This window comes from Heteronotia binoei, chromosome 16 (genome assembly GCF_032191835.1).
Source record: "Heteronotia binoei isolate CCM8104 ecotype False Entrance Well chromosome 16, APGP_CSIRO_Hbin_v1, whole genome shotgun sequence".
Lineage (NCBI taxonomy): Eukaryota > Metazoa > Chordata > Lepidosauria > Squamata > Gekkonidae > Heteronotia > Heteronotia binoei.
The window spans coordinates 49,705,708-49,730,025 of record NC_083238.1 but is presented as its reverse complement, the minus strand read 5'-3'; the positions used below and the strand labels follow the sequence as shown (position 1 = coordinate 49,730,025).

The following is a 24,318-nucleotide window of genomic DNA, read 5'->3' as shown; positions in this document are numbered from 1 at the left end:
TTACAGGGCTCTTAGGACAGGGCCTGTAAGCTCCAGGAGGATTGGCTACCTCAGAGGGATGTGGCCTAATATGCAAAGGAGTTCCTGCTACCAAAAAAGCCCTGATGGTGCCCATAATGCAGTGCATCGCAGTTAAGACACATTAATGCATGGAATATAATTTATACTGTGATTTGAGAATGAAAGCATGGACCTTGTTATTCCTGTTGTAAGATGACCAAAGACCTAATGATGCCCCTGTCCTGGAAATCTTTCTTCCCTGCAGAACAGCAAAAGGAAAAGAAGTAAATCTAAGCAGCACCACTACAACAGAGATATGAAAGATAAAGACGAGGAGGCAGAGAAGGCGACTCTGGAATCCCAAGAACAGCAGACCTGCCATCTGAACGGCTGCGAGAAGGAGACGTTTCCTAGCAGAGCTGGCAGTGAAAAATCGAAAGTGGTTCCTCAAGAGGAGAAGAGCTTGGAATACAAGGCTATGGGAGAAGCAAAACCAGAAATCCCAGGTCAGGGCACTTCAGAAAGCACAGGTGTTTTGTGATCAGAGTAGTCAATAGGACGCCACCTTAACCTGCCATGCAACTTTACCCCTGCTGCCGCCACCACCACCACCACCACCAAGAAAAAGTTCTCATATCGTCCAGGGGTGGAATTCTAGCAGGAGCTCCTTTGCATATTAGGCCACACACTCCATGATGTAGCCAATCTTCCAAGAGCTCACAAGGCTCTTTTTTTGTAAGCTCTTGGAGGATTGGCTACATCAGGGGTGTGTGGCCTAATATGCAAAGGAGCTCCTGCTAGAATTCCGCCCCTGCCCTCATCTCTTCTTCCTGCCTAGGAACCAGGAACAAATCTCTTCTTCCTGCTGAGGAACCTTCTGAATCGCTAAGATGTTGTATTTATTCCTGTTATGAATAAGGGGATGTCAGCCATTTTTTTTAACATTGAGAACAAATTTTGAGTCCGTTGCAACCTTTGAGACAAACAGATTCATTCAAGTTGTGCCTGCACATTTATTCGTGTGTCTGCACACAAAAGCTCATACATTGAATAAATTCACTTTTGTTGGTCATAAAAGTGCCACTGGACTCAACATTTGTTCGACTGCTTCAGACCAACGCAGCTGCCTACCTGGATCTTTTAACAACAAGATCCACTTTTGAGGTAACCAAATGTAGATCAGATTTTTTTTTTTTTGCCTATATTAACAGCTTTGTCTCCTTAAAGACAGTTCTTTGCTTTTGCCGGTTCTATAACCTGCAGGGTTTTGTTTCTAAGACATCTTTGCTGTTGGATTGAAGTGTTTTTCATGTTTTGAGATCTGACTTGAGTCTCAGTGAGGGGAGCTGGCTGTAAATGAAGAATACATAAAGGTCCGTTCCTGGCCTCTCCTACCCCGTCCACTTCGCCTAAACTGCAATATGATAATACAGTGAGAAAACCATCCTGTGCACACAACATTGGTATTGTCCAAGAATCATGATATTTTCTGAATAAAGTCCAGTGATAAAAGAACCGGTCCAATTTCGTTTCGGATATGAACTGTCCTTCTAGGAACACAACTAGATGCTGACAGATAGGGAAATTGGCAGTGGCATTCCACAAAGAAATGAAAATTGGAGGAAGCCGGGAATGCTGGGAATCATAGAAAGGAATTGTGGCACTCCCAAGACTACTGAACCTATGAATGAGGACAGTCTCAAAAAGAAGGATAGTTCAGATCCTAAATGAAATTGGACTGGTTCTTTTATCGTCAGACTTTATTCTGAAAATATCACGATTCTTGGACAGTACCAACGTTGTGTGCATGGGATGGTTTTCTCACTGTATTATTGTATTGCAACTTGAAAATGAACTGCTGAAAATTATTTATACTATATAGAGAAACTATTTTGTAAAAAGAGAGAGTTATTTGTTTTTTCCCCCTAAGTTCACAGACTCAGCATGGCTGCACATGGCTATCAAGGAAGAGTGTCAAGCCCCAATTTCCCCAATAATGAAGTCCTTTGTTTTGTTTTAAATAAACTAGTTTATTTAGGAACTCTAAGGTGCCCAAGGAGCATGGTCCTTGGAAAGACTGAGATGCCAGAGGTTACATGGTGCTATATAGAGTATCATCAACAGTTACAAAAAAGCGCTTTATTCAAAGGTTCAAAGGGTACAGCAGTAACTTTCCTTTACTCTACAAAAGCATTCTATTACTAGCCCGTGAACTGATAACAGGCCTGTGAATTTTAGGGAGTATACGCTTCAGACACAGCAGGCCATTCCCAGTAACAAACATTCTTAGTTCCATTGAGAGCATTTTATCTTATTGCCTCTGCGTGTAGTTTGGGAGCTGCACGGAAGCAGAGTGAAGGGTGCTCCAAAGAGTGATGGTAAGAGCACAGATTTGTGGATGTTCTCTCCCCTCATTGGTGGATCTGTATAATATGGGATGTAAAAGGAAGATACAAATGTGTGTGTGTGTATATATATGTAAATAATGGGGAGAAACCAGAGCATGGGTTTGACATTGGATCAACCATCTTACATTGAAATAGTCAGGCTTGACAAAGAGGAGGAGGAGGAGTTAGATTGATACATTGTAATATTTACATCATAGCCCTGAGAGCCCGACCAGCACTATGACAATAACATCTGAGCGCCGACATAAAAGTAGCAATAATGTCAGCAATATATGCGAGCACCAAAGCAATAATAGCAGCCATGGTATACAAATCTTGGGTGACCAGTTTATAGTTTTGTAAACTATTATGTTGTTTTATTCTGTTGTCTTGTTTTTAAGATGAATTGTTCTTTTAAAATGTTGTTAGCCGCCCAGAGCCCGTAAGGAAAGGGCGGGATACAAATCTGATTAAATAAATAAATACCCCCACCCTTCATTTGGAGTCCCAGAGTGGCTTACAATCGCCTTCTCTTCATCTCCCCACAACAGACACCCTGTGAGACAAGTGGGGCTGAGAGAGCTCTAAGAGTACTGTGACTGGCCCAAGGTCACCCAGCTGGCTGCCTATGGAGGAGTGGGGAATTAACCCCAGCTCTCAGATTAGAGTCCGCCATTCTTAACCACTACACCAGACTGGTTTACAAGAACTCTGACGTTCTTGTCCCTAAATCTTAAGCATGCATGCAAGTAAAAATGCATGAACGGATTTTCTTGGAAGCCTTTTTTTTAAATGTCTGAAAACCTTCTACCCAAAATCATCTTTAAAAGTTTACATTAAATAAATACCAGCCCTGAAGCAAATTCCCTTGATGCTTCAATAGGGCTTTGCAGGCACTGCCAACTTCTGGCTGACTTATATTATCCGAGTGGAACACAACAGCGATGCATAACTCTGGTATCGTAAAGAAATCCCTGCCCTAAAAGAAAAAGAGGGGGGGGGGGAACCGCACACCCCAGTGGGCACAGCTTGCCAGCAGTCCAGCCGTCTCAAGTGACAAACAAAGATCCAAGATCTGTTATGGGTTTGCTGCTTTTCCAAAAAAAGTATGTAAACACGCCATTGTCTCAGCTCCTTCCAAAACTTATGCATGGAGCTAAAGTTTTGTGTACAGAAGTTACATTTTAGACAGTCCACAGAGAGATCAAATCATGAAAAGTGACAAAATTAATTCAAAAAGGGGCAGGCAAGATAGGGTAGTTGATCATTTCATTTTGTCTCATCAGCTTATTAGGTTCAGTAGTTCAGTTTTCAGTGGGAAAGCTGTTGATATCAGACCATCTCTCTCTCTTTAAAATTATAACGATGAATGGTTACCAAGTCCTCTACAAATAAGAGGGATTTATACAATTATGATTCTGGGCCTGTTAAAAAGAGGGAAGGGGGAAGCAATCTCTTTCAGTGCCAAGTGCTTGGAAAACTTGCATCGTCTACCTATTACGATTTTAGCTTGCAGTCGAACTAGTGTCGGGAGAGTCTGCAAAGCATGGACTCTTCTCTGGGAGAACCGGGTTTGATTCCCCACTCCTCCACTTGAAGCTGCTGGAATGGCCTTGGGTCAGCCATAGCTCTTGCAGAGGTGTCCTTGAAAGGGCAGTTTCTATGAGAGCTCCCTCAGCCCCACCTATCTCACAGGGTGTCTGTTTTGTAGGGGGAGGAAGGTAAAGGAGATTGTAAGGCGCTCTGAGATACAGTGAAGGGCGGAGTATAAATCCAATACCATCATCATCAGGTCACAGTGTGGTGGACCAGGATATGTTGTCTGTTCTCAGGACTTTTTTGATAGCAGGAGCTCTTTTGCATATTAGGCCACTCCTGATATAGCCAGTCCTCCTGGAGCTGACAGGGCTCTTAGTACAGGGCCTATTGTAAGCTCTTGGGGGATTGGCTACATCAAGGGGTGTGGCCTAATATGCAAAGGAGTTCCTGCTACAAAAAAAGCCCCGTCCTTTCTTTGGTTGCCTTTTTAAAATTGTAAGCTCCTTAGGGGAGAAAAGTAGTACAGAATTGCCTAAATTAATTAATCTTCTAAATCACAAGCACCGGGTTGGATTGGGTGGGCAGCATGACAAGCAAAGAGGTTCCACGATAGAAACTGCCTGCTTTGGAGTTACTTTGATGGTCTTTTGACCGTCCTAGGACTAATAGCCTGAGTGAACGGGCAGTTTCAGTTGGCAGAACTGCACAAAGTAAGAAAAATCGCACAGAATGTAAACCTCCTCCTTAGCCCAGGCCATGGCCCCAGTCCACACCAGCCCCACCTGGAGAGAGGGAGCATTTTAGCTTTAAAAACCACTGTCAAGAGCCAGTCTCACGGGCTGGCCCAGGAATGACCAAACTGTGAACACAAGAACATAAGAGAAGCCATGTTGGATCAGGCCAATGGCCCATCCAGTCCAACACTCTGTGTCCCAGTGGCCAAAAAACCCAGGCGCCATCAGGAGGTCCACCAGTGGGGCCAGGACACCAGAAGCCCTCCCACTGTGCCCCCCCCAAGCACCAAGAATACAGAGCATCACTGCCCCAGACAGAGAGTTCCAACAATACGCTGTGGTTAATAGCCACTAATGGACCTCTGCTCCATCTGTTTATCCATTCTATTTGCTTTCCTCCCTCCTTCCCTCCTTTCATGACTTGTAGCTCTCAAACATCTGACGTATATTCTGTGTCACTCATACATTACGCAAGTTTGGCCACTCCTGGTTTGGCCCTTGAACTACATTATATTTTGCCTGTTAGTGACATATACTTGTTGAACACAGATGGTGTCAAACCAAAGCATATAGGGCATTACCTGAATTTCCCCAAAAATATTCCCAAGCAATTTCTGAAGCTAAGAAGTTTTTAGCTTCTCATAAAAGGCAATCTGCACTATTCTCAACTTTTAGCTAACCTTTCCAGCTAGATTACCTGAAAAAAAGGAGTCTGCTTTATGGTTTTTTCCCCCCTTCTTCTGGGAGTTTGAAAATAGCAAGGTGTTGAAACAGATAAAGCCAGCGGCGCGCAGCATCTGGAATTCTGGGACTTGGAAAGAGAGTCTTTGAGCATGTCCCATTATCAGCCGGTCTGATAGACACTCAGACTTTAATACACTGGAGATCAACATCTCAGAAAGTATTTAAGCCATTTGCGAAACAGACCCCCAGATGCACTTTTTCTAGCACTTGCGAACACCACAATTGATTTCTCATTGAGATGCTTGTAACACTAGCAGCGTCTCCAGGGCCTTTGGGTTTTACGTGGGGCTTGCCGGCAGTTTTCTGTGACGTCTCAGCCAGACTGCAAAGTTTTGTTTTGAGTTTGCTGGGGAGTTTGGGGGAAAGAAGCAGGCAGCCGGGTGTCGAGTGTTGGACTAGGATTTGGGAGACGCAGGACTCTGCTGGGAGACCTTGGGACAGTCATACATTTTCTGCGTAATCTACATCGCAGGGCTGTTGTGAGGATATGGGGAGAATGGAGTAAGTCAGTTGGGTTCCGCACTGGGGAGAAAAGTAGGGTATAAATCAGGGGTGGCCAAACTTGCTTCACTTAAGTGCCACATAGAATAAATTTCAGATGTTTGAGAGCTGCAAGACATGAATATTGGAGGAAGGAAGGAGAGAGGGAGAGGTGGAAAGAAAGCAAGTTTAAATGTATTCTCCAAGCCACCAATTGGCTTGGCTCGGAGAAGTGACTTAAAGAGAGAAATGCCTTCCCCAAGCCAGCCAATGGGGCATTGGGGGCTTTGAGAGCCACACAGTATGTGTGAAAGAGCCACATGTGGCTCCCGAGCCACAGTTCGGCCACCCCTGCTCTTAATGAACAGGACACTCCTTCAGTTTGGTGTAGTGATGAAGTGTGCGGACTCTTATCTGGGAGAACCGGGTTTGATTCCCCACTCCTCCACTTGCAGCTGCTGGAATGGCCTCGGGTTAGCCATAGCTTTCACAGAGCTGTCCTTGAAAGGGCCGCTTCAGCTGCCTCAAAGGGTGTTTGTTGTGGGGGAGAAAGGTAAAGGAGATTGTAAGCTGCTCTGAGACTCTGATTCAGAGAGAAGGGCAGGGTATAAATCTATGGCCTTCTTCTTTTTCTTCTTCTTCCTCATTACAATCTTCCCCACTCCACAGTGAGCACCAGTTTTATTTTTGAGGTTCGGCGTGATATAGTGGGGTAGAATGTTACGCTAGGATCCGGGAAGGGTTCAGAGGAGAGCAACAAGGATGATAAAAAGGGGCCTGGATGAGGAATGGCTGAGGGGCTTCGGAATGTTTGGTCTGGAGAAGAGAAGGTGGGGGGGGGGGCGACATTGTTCTCTTGAAGTATCTGAAGGGCTGTGACTAAGAGGAGGCCAGGGAGCTGTTCCAGTTGCCAGCAGAGGAGAGGACTCACAATAATAGGTTTAAATTGGGGATGGGAAGGTACCAGCTGGATATTAAGAAGTAGTCCAGCAGTGGGATCAGCTACTGAGGGAGGTGGTGACCTCCCCCTGCCTGGCAGTCTTTAAGCAGCGGCTGGACAAACACTTGTCAGGGATACTCTAGGCTGATCCTGCATTAAGCAGGGGGTTGGACTAGATGGCGTCTATGGCCCCCTTCCGATTCTGGGATCCTATAAGGTCTCAAATCCCCTCTTGCCGTGGAGAGCTGGGTGGGCCAGGCCATTCACCCCCCTCTGGGTCCTAGCCTACTGCGCAGGGCTGTAACGATGATTGAACGGAGGAAAGGAGAACCACGTAAGCCACTTGCGAAAGGAGGGTATATAAATGAAGTAAATAAATAAAATTAAAAGAATCCAGATTAGCCTTTAGCTCGCAAGACTCCCATTGTCCTGCCCTTTTTCCTTTTCCGCTCCTCAGCATTGCGGCTGTTAGCGACATGGCTGGACATAGAATCACAGAGTTTCTTGAATAAGATGAGTTTCACCAGAAGCCATGAGAACTGGGGGGGAAATTAGATGCAGGGATGCTGTTTTTACAGACACAGCTGTTGATAACGCTATGTACACATTGATGTAGACATGTTCAATGTTCCCTCGAAGCTGCAGAGTCTTGTGAGCAAAAATTCTGCTTTGTGAGCTACTGGCATTAAAGTTGTGAGCCACTGCATCAATGATTGTGCTCTGGGGCCATCCTTCCTGAGCTGAGACAAAAATGTGTGAGCTGGAGGCTAAAAATCTGTGAGCTAGCTCATGCTGTACACAGCCTCTTCTCAATCCACTGTGTGGGCCTGAAATGTTGCAATCAACAATAAGAAGTCATGGCTTATAAAGCACGAAAAATAAAATCCCTCCAGTTTTGCCCATTTGCGGGGCCTTCCTGACTGGTGAAAGACAAATGCCATGCTAATTTCCTAGATGAGATATATGCCTAATCCACTCACTATGGAAGTGTCAGTTGTCATCTTTCTTTTAAGTTGTTGCAGGGCTTTTTTTGTAACAGGCACTCCTTTGCATATTAGGCCACACACCCCTGATGTAGCCAATCCGCCAAGACCTTACAGGGCTCTTCGTACAGGACCTATTGTAAACTAGAGGAGGATTGGCTACATCGGGGTGGGGGGGTGGGGATAGTCTAATATGCAAAGGAATTCCCACTACAAAAAAAGCCCTGGGTTGTTGTAAAATAAACTGGTGGTTAATCATGGACATTTTGCAGTTCTTTCCCCCTTTGGCTTTTTTGTATTTCATTTTCTGAGAAACAGCCATTCGTTTTAATGTCCTAAACTAATAACAGTGACTCTAATATGGATCTTTGTACCCTGTCACAGCCTGACAGTTTTTTGATGTGGTTGTTCTCCCCCACCCCCCTCCCAGGACAAAAGACAGAACTCAAGAAAATGCTTCTAGAGGCCGATCGAAAATTTGTAAATAGTACGGAGCTCCCAGAGACACAGGACTCTCAACCGCAGTGCAACGTAGGCAGACCGAAGTCAAAAACATCTGCCGTAAAGCCACCTTTATCTACATCCCATCTTGAAATAAAACCAGAAGATTCCTTGAAGAAAAGAGGTAAATGAGATCGGTCTTTTGGCTAATGCAATCCCATGTACAGTCCAGGGTGTTTCAGAAACAGTATTGCTGCAAATGTCACACAGCCATGCAATTCCAGCAGACTTTTAAGAGATGCGCCTGTTTAAAATGCTATTTTTGGTCACATCATAAAAGCAAATTGTGAAGACTGACATATCACTCTAATACTAAAGTGTCTCGTGAGGCTGGAGGGAGAGGGGGCTGCCCTCAGATTGCAGTAATGACCCGTTCATGGGGTTTTTACAAGGCAAGAGATGATGAAGATGATGATATTGGATTTATATCCCACGCTCCACTCTGAATCTCAGAGTCTCAGAGCGGCTCACAATCTCCTTTATCTTCCTCCCCCACAACAGACATCCTGTGAGGTGGGTGGGGCTGAGAGGGCTCTCACAGCAAGGACAATCTCTGCCAGAGCTATGGCTGACCCAGTATGACCTAATATGCAGACCTGTGGCTGACCCAAGGCCATTCCAGCAGGTGCAAGTGGAGGAGTGGGGACTTGATGGTTTTTTACACCACACTGCAGCACCAGGGACACTGGCATGGACTGTAGCACCAGTGCAGTGTTGCAGTTCACAGTATTACTCCAACATAGCCGGGGAATTAGCAGCTATGAACTCCAAGCAGGAATGTTTAGGGCTGAGTTCCTGTCCAAGAAAACAGTGGGCTTTTTCACATTCTCCCCTTTCTCACTGGTGTGTTCCTGTTGCTACTGGGGTGGAGGGGTTCTGTTCTGCATGTGCTTTGCTCCCTCTAATGGTCAGTTTGATATTACATCCCTTTATGTCCAACAGTAAAAATCTGCAGTTTAAATCTGCAGGGAGACATGCCGGACGTAGAGTGATGTATTATTGAATCAGCCACTAGAGGGAGCAAAACAACAGCGAAGAAACAAAAACACACAAGCAAGGAAGCGGAGAATGCTGAAAAGTCCATTGTCTGGTCATCAAAGTAATTTTATCCTCAGTTCCTCCGCTGATTATGAGAAATCAAAGAACCTTGGGCTTTCAGTTGAGGCAGCGGACTTTGCTTGTTACCAGCCTCCCCCCTTCATTCCACCCCAGTGCTATAAGATCTGCTGGACCTGGACGGTAGGCCATGTCTGTGAGGCAGAATCTGCCATTTTAGCCTCTATTGTCCCTCTGTAGTTTTAGATTTTATATATTTTAAATTGGTCTTTTATTGCTTTTTATTGTTGATTTTTTATGATGTAACCTGCCCTGAGCCTATCCTATGGATAGGGAGGGCTAAAAATCGAATAAAATAAATAAATAAAAATTAATATTTGCTTGGTAAGGGTCAAAATATTTATTTTATTTGCCCTTGAAGAAGAGCTTGGAAAACATGCAGATTGGACTCCCCCCCCCCCCTTTTAGGCTTACAAGACTTATTTTTAGCTGCTTCTATTTTCTTTACTTATGTCTTCTATTTAATAGCAAATGATGTTGTTTGATGTTTGGTTTTCTAGGTCCGAATATTGAAAAATCAGTGAAAGATCTTCAACGTTGTACTGTTTCGCTAACAAGATACCGGATGATGATTAAAGAGGAAGTAGATAGTTCAGTAAAGAAGATCAAAGCCGCCTTTGCCGAATTACATAGCTGGTACGTAAGTGAGGATAGGAAAGCTGGAGGGGGCATTGTAGAATGCAAAGGGTACTTTAGTGTACACACACACTTCTTCAAAGACTGAGTTAGAGGATGTTGCAGTAAAAAAGAAGAAGTGGTACATACAATAAACCAGGGATGTCAAACTCATTTGTTGTGAGGGCCAGATCTGACATAAATCATTGGGCTGAGCCATGTGTGTTTAAGATTAGGTAGCAGAGATATAAACTTTACAATGGACACAGACAAACACAATTAAAGATTTAAAAATAAATAAATAAAACATTAGCACTCTATATTAAAGCTGCTTTCTTTGTATTTTTACAATGGGATTGAGGGAACTAGGCAAAGGAAGCTCTGGCTCTTTCCTTCCTTCCCAAGGGAACCAGGAGGGGAGGAGCTTCAGCTAATAGAAGGAAGAGAGGCTTGGCTTAGTAGTTCTGATGCGCAATTGATAGAGCCTGGCAAAGCAAGCTATCCCTTCCTCCCCAAGGGAGGAGCTTCAGCCAATGGAGAAAATAGAGGCTTTGCTCTGTAGCTCCTGTGTGATTGAGCAAGCCTGGCAAAGCAAGCTGTGATGCAGAAGGAAGCAGAGAGGGAGAAAGAATCAGATGACACCCAGTTGCTTGGGGGCCTAATTCAGCCCCCAGGCCACATGTTTGAATCCCCTGAAATAAACACTGCAAATAGACTGTCATGCTAACAGCTCAGTATAAGCTAGCTTTCCAATGAAGAAGACTAAGTGAAAGGACTCTTAATTATGTGAAGGACCTCTGAACATTCATCCCATGGCTAATGAAATCCAGTTCTCAATCAGCCATTCGTGGTTTATTTCGTTTGTTTGTTTGCCTTTGGCCCATTTACACATCTTTCTGGAGAGTTCCCCCAATAAGTGTTTTCTGCTGCTCATTTGTGAAACAATGAACTTCTAAGGATTCAAAAAGAAAGGAGAGTTCCCCCGAGTAGAGGTGACCTGGTTGGAACATTGACGCTTTCTTCCCTGTGTATCTGCCTATCAACATGTTTCCTGAACGGGATTGGAGTGCCCATCTATAGAACTCCCAAGAGCATCTTAGGTCCAGGCAGGGCTTTTTTTGTAGCAGGAACCCCTTTGCATTTTAGGCCATGCCCTCCTGATGTAGTCAGTCCTCCTGGAGCTTACATTAGGCCCTGTACTAAGAGCCCTGGAAGCTCTTGGAGGATAGGGTACATCGGGGGGGTGGGGGAGTGGCCTAATATGCAAAGGAGTGCTTGCTACAAAAAAAGCCCTGTGTCTAGGGCTCGGGGTTCCTCTTGCAGCAGAGGAAGCTGTGTTGTCTTTGTTTTGGCCATTGTCACATTCTATGACGATGTGGCAGCAGGATGATATCAGAGATGAGGCAGCATTATCTCATGGTTACTTCTATATATGGCTTGCACGGACACAGAGCTTATTTTGTAGCAGGAACTCCTTTGCCTATTAGGCCACACACCTCTGATGTAGCCAATCCTCCTGGAGCTTACAGTAGGCCCTGTACTAAGAGCTTTGTAAGCTCCAGGAGAATTTGCTACTTCAAGGGTGTGTGGCCTAATTTGCAAAGGAGTTCCTGCTACCAAAAAAACCCTGCACGGACATATCGTTAGTATGCCACTTTATGATTGGTGGGTACGGTGGGTGTTGTTCCAATTGCTGGGCTCTCAGCTCCTTGGTCTTTGTTGGCATTATTTTTCCCTACTGTGGGAGCATAGGATACCAGCGGGCAGTGCTGGTGCTGTTCCAGCATCGGTACCATGCTAGCACCCTACACTGTGCCGTTAGCTTTTCTCGTAATGACTGTCCCTGCTCTTTGTCTCTGACTTTTTCTTTGGTTCCAGAAACAATTTTTTCTTCTGCTATGCTGGATAGTTTATAGATTTTTCATTGATGTTCCACCAGCACCACCAATTTATTCTCATGGATGCTTCTGTGAGATTTTATTGAGCAGTTACTGGGGTCTGATAACTGAACTTAAAAGTGTATGGTGCCCCCCTCAATCCTAGCATTTCCCAGATGTTGCTGTCTTCTGGAACTAAAATGTGAACACCCTTTTACGCTTGTTACATTCACTTCCCTGCAGACTTGCCCATCTATTTTCTAACAGTTCTTTATTTCCTTCCTTTTCTATGTTCCTTCTGTGTCCAATAGGTTACATCCCAGCAGCTTTTCCGCTCAATTTCATCTAACTCTTCTCTGTACTACCACCCCCATCCCACATGGCTTTTGTCTCTGCAGGTCCTGTGATCCCTGGAGTTGCTTTTTGGGTGGTCAGAAAGGGCGACGGGACTCTTTCTCCCTCTTCCACCAGGAGAAAAGCTGGTTGGATCCATCCCATAGCATTTAACCTTTACTCTTTTATACAATCCCTCTCCTTCCTCCTTTTATCTGCTGAAATGAGTTTTCATTCTTCCTGCCTGCTTTATATCAGTTCATAGGTTATCTTCTCTTCAGAAATTGATCTCTAGTTCAGTCTAGACATTTCGGTCTCTGGTTCAGTTTAGACAATTCGGTCTCTGGTTCAGTCTAGACATTTCGGTCTCTGGTTCAGTCTAGAAATTTTGGTCTCTGGTTCAGTCTAGAAATTTCGGTCTCTGGTTCAGTCTAGACATTTCGGTCTCTGGTTCAGTCTAGACATTTCGGTCTCTGGTTCAGTCTAGACATTTTGGTCTCTGGTTCAGTCTAGACATTTCGGTCTCTGGTTCAGTCTAGACATTTCGGTCTCTGGTTCAGTCTAGAAATTTTGGTCTCTGGTTCAGTCTAGAAATTTCGGTCTTTGGTTCAGTCTAGAAATTTCCATTCTCAATCTAGAAATTTCAGTCTCTGGTTCAGTCTAGAAATTTCCATTCTCAATCTAGAAATTTCGGTCTTTGGTTCAGTCTAGAAATTTCCATTCTCAATCTAGAAATTTCAGTCTCTGGTTCAGTCTAGAAATTTCCATTCTCAATCTAGAAATTTCGGTCTTTGGTTCAGTCTAGAAATTTCCATTCTCACAAACTTGGCAGCAATTCTGAACAACTAAGCGTGGGTTTTCCTCTCTCTCTCTCTCTCTCTCTCTCTAAGAATGCCGTTTTTCCCCAACTCTCATCCACTGTCTCCCAGTCCCAAAATTCATGCACTCACTCTGACTTCCAGGGCTTTTAGCTGTTTCTAACATTTGTTTTATATATTAGACCAGAGAGGATTTTAAAAAGATTTTTGAAACATCCTCTTGCCTGCATAGCCAGAAAAAAACTGGGGAGACTTTTGGCTGGAGTGGATTTGGAGATAACTTTGGGTGTTACGATTTTTCTCTCATCTGTTAGTGTGAGCAGAAAATGATTTTAAGATTATTTTTTTAAAAAACAGGTTTATGTGGATTGTTATGTGGCACTCCTCAGAACCTATAGGTTAGATCAGTAGTATCATTTAAGTTAAGTAAAATCTCCTCTTTCCATTTTTTACCCAAGTAACATAATTTGGTAGAAGACCCCTGAGAATGCCAAAAACCTTCCTTAGACCAGGGGTGTCAAACTCATTTGTTATTAGGGCCGGATCTTCACCTTGTTGGGCCGGGCCTTGTGTGTTATAAAGTGTAATGTCAGGTAGGGGATATATAAACTTTGTAAAGAACACAGACAAACACACACACTCAGCCTGCTCCCCCTCACTGGCTTGTTGGGCCTCAGCCAACAAAAGGAAGAGAGTCTTGGTTCAGTAGCTCTGCTGTGCAATTGAGAGAGCCTGGCAAAGCTAGCTCTCTTTCCCCCACTTCTTCCTCAAAGGAGGAGCTTTGCTCTGTATCTCCTGTGTGATTCAGCAAGCCTGGCAAAGCAAGTTGTGATACAGAAGGAAGCGAGAGAGGGAGAAGGAAGCAGACAACAGTGAGCTGCTCATGGTCCTGATAGGAGCCCTCCGGGGGCCTGATTCGGCCCCCAGTCTGCACATTTGACACCCCTGTCTTAGACCATAGATGGCCCTTTCACAGTTCTACTGATTGTAGGGTTGCCAGTTTTGAGTTTGGAAATACCTGCAGATTTCTTGGGGCGGGGGGAGTCTGAAGAGGGTGGGGTTGGGGGAGAGAACTCAGCAGGGTATAATGCCATAGAGTCCACCTTCCAAAGTGGCCATTTCTCAAAGAGAATTGATCTTCATAATTTAGAGATCAGTTGTAATAGTGAGAGATCTTTAGGAGCCACCTGGAAGTTGGCAACCTTAACTGATTGGCAGAAGACCCTTTGAGTCTTTTGCATGAGAGGAATGGGTATGAACAAAGAATAAAAGAAGCCATGGGGCTCCAAACATGAAGAAAATAAGTTTGTATATTAAATGTGTCTGCTGACATGGTCCTGTGGAGAGTTGAAAAGAAACATCTGCTGTACACTCGTACAATCTGCTCTTCACCGCCGGTGGAAAATAAACTGTAGCAAATACTATGGGTTGAGATTTAATTGCGTGCAAAACTTGACCTGAGCAGCATCTCCCTTCACTTGTGGTTCAGATGTTTTCATTTGCCCAACGGCGTGAAATAAGCCCTGAAGAAAAGACATTCAAAACTTTTGTAGCATTCAGATAACTATTTCAGATCTTCACCAGACGTCTTACGGAAATTGGTTCCAGAATAACACTGGGCAGAAAATATAGTTATTATCAGTTCTACAAAAAAAAAACCCAACCCTCACTGAGTGCAATCCTGTGCAATAAAAAGCAGGAAGTGGGTGGAAAGCAAAAAGGAATTTTGATAGACGTTTTCAGTTAAAATACAGGAAGAGGAGGTGTGGAGAACAAAAACTGAGCCATGCAGTCTGTCTGCATCTGAGGAATTCTGGACGGAGAGTGGTGTTAACAGTTGTGACAATTCTAGAGCAAGAGGGACTGCTGATTCGAACCATCGTTCATCCCAGGGCCCATTTTACAACTTTCCTTTGGTGCGGTAGTTCAGTTTTGCTGGGAATACTGTTGTCAAAGGAAGCATGCATGCTTTCAGGAAAACGGCTGCACAGCAGAGAATGAGTGCAAATATTAAATTAAGCGTAGGGTGCACAGAAGCAGTATTTGCTGGAGAGCACCCACAGTTATCGCTAGCTACAAATATTTTGCCAGCCTCCTTGTGCTGTCTTGTCCTGAACAGGCCTTTTGTGTTTTTACTGTTATGTTTCAAGGACGTAGTTCCGACACTTAAAGCTTTATGCAGCCTGGGACCAACATATTTATGGGCAGGGGTGGAATTCAGCAGGAACTCCTTTGCATATTAGACCACACACCCCTGATGTAGCCAATCCTCCAAGAGCTTACAAAAAAGCCTTGTAAGCTCTTGGAGGATTGGCTACATCAGGGGGTGTGGCCTAATATGCAAAGGAGCTCCTGCTAGAATTCCACTCCTGTTTATGGGACCAGCTCTCCCCACGTGTGTTCCGAAGATCCTTTGCCTACTTTGCCTCGGAGAGGGACACCACCCGAAAACCTGCACACACTGCAAAATTCTCCAAACAGACATGGAGAAATTGCACCACACAACAGCACTTATGGAAGCAGCACTCACCCCCGGTATGCAGTCCTGAGTTGACTTGGGACGCACGTCGACCTCGTTCAACCCCTTCCGGCCCGGCTCCTGCCGACGCCGACAGGTCAGTGCGGAAACACCCAACCCCGGCACCAACCTTGGAACCCTCCACTTCTGCCAAAAAACACAGGGAGGGAAAGGAGCATAAGACGGACAAAGACAATAAGCACAAGAACTCTAAGAGCCCTCGAGAATGTCTGAGCCAATCCACCACCCCGGTGGGTTTGGTGGTGCCAGGCAAGGTCCCCCCGCTGCAGCTTCTCGCCTCCACTATTTGGCATGCTCCCCCGCAGAGGGTACCCCAGGAGGAACTGTCGGACTTTGAGATCGATTTCACGCAACAGACATCTCGCTCCACATCCTCTGGCACTGGAGTGGAAGACTGCTTTCCTAGTTGCAATCACCTTTTCCAGGAGGGTGGGGGAGCATAGAGCTCTTCACTGTGATCCACCTCATATCTCTTTCTTGGACAGTGGGGTCTGCCTGATCCCCGGCTTGGACTTCCTTCCTAAGGTTGTGTCCGAATTCCACCTATCTGCAGACATCAATCTGCCCACCTTTTTTCCTAATCCTACGACTGCTGAGGAGTGTTGCCTGCATACATTAGATGTACGGCGGACACTCTCCTTTTATCTACATCGCACCAAAGGATCCAGGAGGTCTACCTCACTATTTGTCTCATACGCTTCCAGTACGCAGGGCATCTCCTCCCAGCGCTTATCGAAGTGGATTGTGGAGACCGTAAGGATTTGCTACTTTCTGGCTAAAAGACCTCTACCAGGACCTGTGCGAGCGCACTCCACCAGGGCGGTGGCTTCGTCTACAGCTTTCCTCAATGGAGTGCCACTGCAGAAAGTCTGCCAAGCAGCCACGTGGGCTGTGCCTCACACCTTCGTGCAACACTACGTTTTGGATGTTCGGCGGCGCCAGCGTGCCACAGTCGGCATGGCAGTGCTGCAAGCAGCGATTTCCTGAGCACTGTCCAGCACCCACCTCCAGGTAGGGTGGCTTATTAATCTCCCATCAGTGTGAAGCACAGAGACCACGAAGAAGATAAACAGGTTGCTTACCTGTAACTGACGATCTTCGAGTGGTCATCTGTGCATTCACACTACCCGCCCTCCTTCCCCTCTGCTGTCGGTTCTCGTGAGCTTACAGCGGTCAGAAGGAACTGGCAGGATCCTCGTGCCCGTCCCAGTGGGCATGCGCGGCAGGGAGCTGCACTTGCCTGGTGGGACAGGCGCGAAAATCCTTTTTTCTATAGGCTTTAAAGTACTGATTGGGATCGGTGCAGGCGCACTATATCCCTTCAGTGTGAATGCACAGATGACCGCTCGAAGATCATCAGTTACAGGTAAGCAACCTGTTTTTCTGCCAGTCCTTCGGTTGAGGCAGCGGGCATCCTACTCCATCGACTGGCCTCTATGCTATGTCATCACTTATACTATGTTACCATCGTCTACTTTAACTACAGTCATAGACCTTAGCAAATGTATCTAACCATGCCACCATCTATAAATTAGTTGATAAATTGTGTTTAGCTTACTTTGGGGAGGGATGATGGCTCAGTGGTAGAGCATCTGCTTGGTAAGCAGAAGGCTCCAGGTTCAGTCCCCGGCATCTCAAACTAAAAAAAAGGGTCCAGGCAAATAGGCGTGAAAAATCTCAGCTTGAGTCACTGGAGAGCCACTGCCAGTCTGAGTGGACAATACCGACTTTGATGGACTGAGAGGGGTCTGATTCAGTATAAGACATTATAAGTTCATATATATGTTCATATGTACTATACTGTTTCATTTTATCTCTTTTAACTATAATTTAAACTGTTTTTTAACGTTATCTGCCCTGAGCCCAACCTTGAGAAAGGGCGGAATACAAATTAACTAACTAACTAACTAAATAAATAAACTAAATATTTTATAATTCCAGGAGGCCTTCCTTCTTTTTGGTACTTCTCCACCCAACTTCGCCATACTTGGATCTTTGAATTCGTCAAATAAGTTTTAAATCTTTCTACAGTGCCAATTCTAATAGGACCTCTCAGCCTGGGTTACAGTTGGAATTGTTAGATTTAAGTGAGTAGTCGTGTCGGTCTGAAGCTGCAGAACAAAGTCTGAGTCCAGCGGCACCTCGACCCAAGAAAGCTTAATTCTGGGTGTAAGCTTTTGTGTACATGCACACTTGTATCTGAAGAAGCGTGCATGCACACGAAAGCTTATGCCCAGAATTAAGTTTTGTTGGTCTTCGAGGTGCCACCGGACTCAAACTTTGTTCAATTGGTATCAGTGGCACACTTCCCTCCTACTGGATTGCATTTAGAGAAACAAGATCTGTGAGTGTGTCTTTTCCTAATTCTTAGATTGTGATCACATGCACTGAATAATGCACTTTCAATCCACTTTCAATGCACTTTCCAACTGGATTTTGCAAGTTCACACAGTAAAATCCAGTTGTAAAGTGCATTATTTAGTGTGTGTGATCCCAGCCTTAGAGTCCTTCTAGTACATCATCTCAGCAAATCTTGCGGCATCCCACGGGAGTCTAGCAGTTCCATCCTGTTATTACGGATGAAGTGTCTGTGCCAAGAGACAGACATTTCCTGAGTCTGTCCAGGCAGTCTTAACTTAGGAGCGCTTGCATTTGCTCCACTGTAGAGCTGGAGTCATAGAATCATAGAGTTGGAAGGGACCCCCAAAGTCATCTCATCCAACCCCCTGCACAATGCAGGAAATTCACAAGTACCTCCCCCCAACCCTGCACACACCCAGTGACCCCTGTTCCATGCCCAGAAGATGGCAACCCCCCTCCCCTCCAAACCTCTCCAGGATCCCTTGCAAAACTGGCCTGGGGAAAAAATTACTTCCTGACCCCAAAGTGGCAATCAGCATTTCTCTGAGCATGTAAGAAGGGGCAACAAGTCATTTATTTATTATATTTCTATCCTGCCGTCCTCTGTCAGGCTCAGGGCGGCTAACAACAGTTAAAATACATAATCTTAAAATCTCTCTCTCTCTCTCTCTCTCGGCTTGGCTTCGCGAACGAAGATTTAAGAAGGGTGCAATAGTCCACGTTTGCTGCAGGCTCGCTGGTGGCTGACAAGACCAATGTGGGACAGGCAGGTCCGGCCACAGCGGCTGCAGGGAAAAGTCTGATTTAGGGTTGGTCCTGTAGCAGTGCGATTCTTCCTCAGTCTCCTTTTGTCCTCAAGACCAGCTATGCGTGCATTCTCAAAGGAAGAGACAGCCTGGCGGATGGTGTGCCTCCATGCTTTGCGATCTGAGGCTAGGTCAGACCACTGGTGATGGTTGATGCGACAGGTGCCAAGGGATTTCTTCAAGGAAATCTTAAAATAGAATGCAATAAATTCATTAAAAATAACTTCATACACATATAATACAGCTACAATCCTGAAATCCAAGATGGTGTCAGTATTATTAGTTTGTATTTAGTGCTGAGTTCGCTCCCAGCGGAAGCTGGGTTCAGGTAGCTGGCTCCAGGTTGACTCAGCCTTCCATTCTTCTGAGGTCAGTAAAATGAGTCCCCGGCTTGCTGGGGGGGAAGTGTAAATGACTGGGGAAGGCAATGGCAAACCACCCCGTAAAAAGTCTGCTGTGAAAACGTTGTGAAAGCAACATCACCCCAGAGTCGGAAACGACTGGTGCTTGCACAGGGGACTGACTGCCTTTACCTTTAAGAGCCTTTTTGGAGATGCCAGGGATTGAACATGTAAAGTGGTAGAGTGGTAAAGCTGCAGTACTGCAGTCCTAAGCTCTGCTCATGACCTTTACCTTGTTTATATTTAGCGCTGTATACAATAATGTTGTTAAATATTGTTAGGAGCTCTGTGTTTTTACTGGGGTGGGTTTAGATAACCATGCTGTGGTGTAGTGGTCGCTTCCCCATTAGTTATTAAAGGTCAGTTTAAACAATTCTGTTTTTTCTGTCATGCCATTGCTTTTCATATCATATATTACACTGGTTTTGTGAGTTCTGTGTGTGTGTTTCACCACAGTCACTAGAAGTGATTAATTTGAAGCATATTTTTATTTTATTTAAAGCTTATTTCTGCTGACTTTCCACCTGATCAGGGTCTCCAAGGCAGCATTAAACATCAGAAACATTAAAACAATTCAGAACATTTCAAATGATAAAATAATTAAATAAGGACACCTAAACATACAGCATCAGAACTGGAGACCCATAATTGGGGGTCTGCCAGATGAAACAAAAGTCTCCCAAAGCCCAAATGGAATAAGAAGGGCAATACCTGTTGTCTCCAGGGCTTTTTTCCTGGGGGAACACAGTGGAAGAGTTCTGGAACCTCTTTGTGAAAACAAAATTCTCAAAAGTTTAAAAGTTCATGAGGGGCGCCTGTGTGTTTCGCCTTCATTTCCTTCTTGAGAGTTCCGGTACCTCTTTTCCCAGGGGGCAGGGGGGAAGTCCTGCCTGTTTCCATTGTCGGGGAGGGACGGTGGCTCAGTGGTAGAGCATCTGCTTGGGAAGCAGAAGGTCCCAGGTTCAATCCCTGGCATCTTCAAAAAAGGGACCAGGCAAATAGGTGTGAAAAACCTCATCTTGAGAGACACTGGAGAGCCGCTGCCAGTCTGAGAAGACAATACTGACTTTGATGGACCAAAGGTCTGATTCAGTATAAGGCAGCTTCATATGTTCATCTTGAAAGCAGTTGTGTTTACATCCTTATGTCATGTCTATATATTTATTCTGTATGGGCTGGACCCAGCCAGCTTTTTTGCTCCCTCTCACCCAATTCCCTCCTTTCTATAGGCGCTTTCATAAAACTCGAGTGCCATCATTCCCAACGTAGCCTTTTCGGGTAGCCAAATGGAAAAGCTAGTTGCATCCAATCCTGTATCTGCATTTTGTTGGTGATAACTAGCTCCTTACAAGAAAGAAAGAGAGAGAGAGAAAGGAAAAAAAGAAAGAAAGAAAACCACAGAAAAACTTGCAAAGTGTGGTGTGTGTTGAAAATGGATGATATTTCCTTTCTCAGTTATAATCTGTTCTACGTTTTTTCCCTCAGCATTATGCATTTCATCCATCCGCTCAATCTGTGATGTGTTCAATGTGAAAATGAAAACCGTTTCTACCTTGGCCGGTTTAAAGCAGAGCATTTCAGGGCTCAGCTTATAAAGAGGAGCGCTTGGCTCTTAAAAGCATATAAAATATCCTTATGTGCTCTGCCAAGCCGAGGGCTTCAGCTCAAATGATGTGTTAGCGCATAAGCTTCCAGCTTTTGAAGTGATGGGTGCAGAAAAATTAGAAGCGAACCTCTAGTTTACAACAGCAATGGTATTCACACTCTTTAATTGAGAGCTGCTAAATTAAGTACTGTTTGTGAGGCTAGAAGCCTGCAAGAACATATGTGGAACAGCCGTGCTGAATCTAGGCCAGCGTCCTGATTCATACAATGGTCAGCCAGATGTTTCTAGACTGCCTAAAAGCTGGACACAGAGGCCAAAATATTCTCCCTGTTGTTGGCCCCTCTGTTCTAGAGTTCAGATGCTTCCTGCTTTTGAAAAAGGGAAATTCCATCCAGGCATCATGGCCCTTGTTAGACATGTCCTCCATGAGTTTGTCTAAGACAGGGATGTCAAACATGAGGCCTGGGGGCCAATACAGGCCCCTGGAGAGCTCCTGTCAGACCCTCGAGCAAATAGCTGACGTCTGCCTCCTTCTCTCTTGCTTCTTTCTGCATAACAGCTTGCTTTGCCAGGCTTGCTCAATCGCACAGGAGCTACAGAGCAAAATCTCTATTTTCTCCATTGGCTGAGCCTCCTCTCTTGGGGAGGAAGAAGGGGGGAGGCAGAGCTTGTTTTTCCAGACTGTCTCAGTTGTACAGCAGAGCTACTGAGCCAAGTCTCTCTTCCTTCTATTGGCTGAGACTCCTCCCCATCCAGGGGAAGGAAGGAAAGAGCCAGAGCTTCCTTTGCCCTGTTCCCTGGATTCCATGGGAGAAATACAAAGGAACCTTTAAGACTAACGAGTGCTAACGTTTTAAGCATGTTTTAAGTTTTTAAAATATATATATATATATATATTTGTGTTTGTCTGTGTCCTTTGCAAAGTTTATATTTCTGCTCACTAATCATAAATAGGTACACATATGGCCCAGCCCAACCAGGCCTCATTTATAACAGATCCGGCCCTCATAACAAATAAGTTCGACACCCTTGGTCTCAGACAATCTAGTGGTCGTCGCTACAACCCATGACAGTAAATTCTACAAATCAATCACGATGACTAGTGTTTGTCTTGATTCTTCTGCCCATCTGCTTCATAGGGTGTCTCCTCAGTCCACTTTCTCCAGCTCATGGGCACCTTTGTAATTCTGACACAAGTGTCGTGGATGCAGCCACAAAATGGCAGCCAGAGGAGGTGGAGCCAGCCACAAAATGGCTGCTGCAGCTTCCTTCAGGCGCACAGTGAAGATCTTTGCATTGTGTTGGCAGCCGCTGCCAGAGTAATGGTTTTTTTTAAAAAATCTGCACAGTAAATCAAATCTCCAGTGGCCAAGCAGAAGCCCTGCTGGGCAAATGCCCCACATGGCCATGCCTACTTCTTAAAAACACTTGGTGGGCACCAGGAAATGTGTTAGTAGGCACCACGCTAGGGACCCCCTGCTCGGTGTAGTGGTTAAGTGCACAGACTCTTACCTGGGAGAACCAGGTTTGATTCCCTACTCCTCCACTTGCAACTGCTGGTATGGTCCTGGGTCTCATAGGAGTTGTCCTTGAAAGGGCAGCTGCTGTAAGAGCTCTCTCAGCCTCACCCACCTCACAGGGTGTCTGTTGTTGGGGGGAGGGGAAGAAGGTAAAGGAGATTGTGACCACTCAGACACTGAGATTCAGGTTATAGGCCAGGATAGAAATCCAATATCATCATCATCATCTTGTGACAAGATTAGTAATCTTTTCTCTATACAAAGAAAGCATCAGACATCTTTGGCCTTTCTGCAGGGGTGGCCAACGATAACTCTTCATATGTTTTTTGCCTACCATCAGCCCCAGCCATTGGCCATGCTGGCTAGGGCTGATGGGAGTTGTAGGCAAAAAATATCTGGAGAGCTACTGTTGGCCACCCCTGCTTTATAGGAAGGGGTACCAACCTGTTGATCATTACAGTAATCGTCCTCTGTCCTTTTTTCAGTACAGCAGCATTCTTTTGAGATACAATGACAAATTTTTGACAATATTTTGACTATGACCAAACCACAGATCAAGACAGTGGCAATTCAGTTTTCAGTTCCTTTTCTAAAAAACCCTAGCATAAAATAGCCTTTTCCACAATTGCTGCATAGTGACATTTTCGTCTGATTATTCACCACTACCCTAAGATCTCTTTCCTTGTCCATCACTGCCAGTCCATATCCCAGGGTAAGCAGTCAGAGCCAGTTTGGTGTTGTGGTGAAGTGCGCGGACTCTTATCTGGGAGAACCTGGTTTGATTCCCCACTCCTCCACTTGCACCTGCTAGCATGGCCTTGGGTCAGCCATAGCTCTGGCAGAAGTTGTCCTTGAAAGGGCAGCTGCTGTGAGAACTCTCTCAGCTATGACACGCCACATTCCCAGCTCTACATCAGGGGTGTCAATCATAGAGCATGCACTGATACTGTGGTGACCCACTGTTGTATACTTGTGCTTGCCCTTGCGCCAGTCTAATGGCATTTTATTGGTCTAATGTTGCCTTGACTTAGTTACAAGCAATCATTTGCAACGCCACGTACCTTTTATGCTGTTAATAGATGCTTTTAGTAATGTGGCATGTCATAACTGCAGTTTTTAAAATTGCGGGTCTTCTCTTTTTAAGCACTGCACAGAAATGTTTGTTAGAGGCGAATTCTCACGCGATAGTTTTTTGCCCTATTTAACAGGCAGTTTACTCTGAGCTTAATTCTGGTTGATTTACTTTATATCCCATGTTCTTTCCACCGAGCTTTATCTTTCCAGCCAGAATAAGAATGAGGCATGATCTGGCTTGCTATGCAAATCCTGTGCTTTCTGCAAACACGATACAGTTGAGTTAACAGTGGGATGAGGCTGCTTTCTGAAGCTTTGCAAAAATATGTAATTTAGCAACTGCTCTCCTGGAGTCATCAGTATGAGCCGGCCTCCATTTTTCCTCTGCCAGGCATGGCTTTCATTCCCCAGTCGTTTGACGGAGCTGCTAATCGGTGTTTTAGATTGGCAGCCATGCATACGTTTGCATTAAGCAACCGAGGAATTCTTTGTCCTTCAACGTGTGCATTTTGTCGGACAGATGCAAAACCTGTGCTTTCGAAGGAGCCTCTCCATCTTGTGTCCGTCTGCCAAGTGTAGGCTTTTCGTGTGCCAAGTAATGATCGAATAATGCTTTCGATGCTTTCAGAACTGAGGTACCATGTTATCTGACTTCCTCAAAGCTAAAATGCAGTGCTGGTCAGAAGAGCGCTGTTAGGGAGGTATATATTTTCTATATATAAATATGCCAGCTAATCCTCCTTATGGGGCAATATCTCTTCAACTCACCTCTTCATTTCTAGCAGTCTTTAAGAATTGAATCCAGTGTGAAGTAATATCATTCGGCACATGTATTTGCTTAAGTAACATTGAGCGTTGTTTAATAACTATATACAGTGAAGCAGACAGTAGACTGTGAGAAAAAACATGCTTTTGGGACAAACAGGAGCAGTTACTTCTCTTCA

General features: G+C 45.0%; 1 protein-coding gene across 1 annotated transcript in view; it reads left to right on the top strand.

Annotated features, from left to right (window-relative positions):
• SPATS2L (spermatogenesis associated serine rich 2 like) overlaps positions 1-24,318 on the top strand; it is a 134,991-nt gene that overhangs the window by 92,030 nt on the left and 18,643 nt on the right. Inside the window, exons 5-7 of the mRNA XM_060257299.1 lie at positions 266-506; positions 8,238-8,432; positions 9,925-10,060. Coding sequence (XP_060113282.1) covers positions 266-506; positions 8,238-8,432; positions 9,925-10,060 — 572 coding nt within the window. The remainder of the gene's footprint in view (positions 1-265; positions 507-8,237; positions 8,433-9,924; positions 10,061-24,318) is intronic.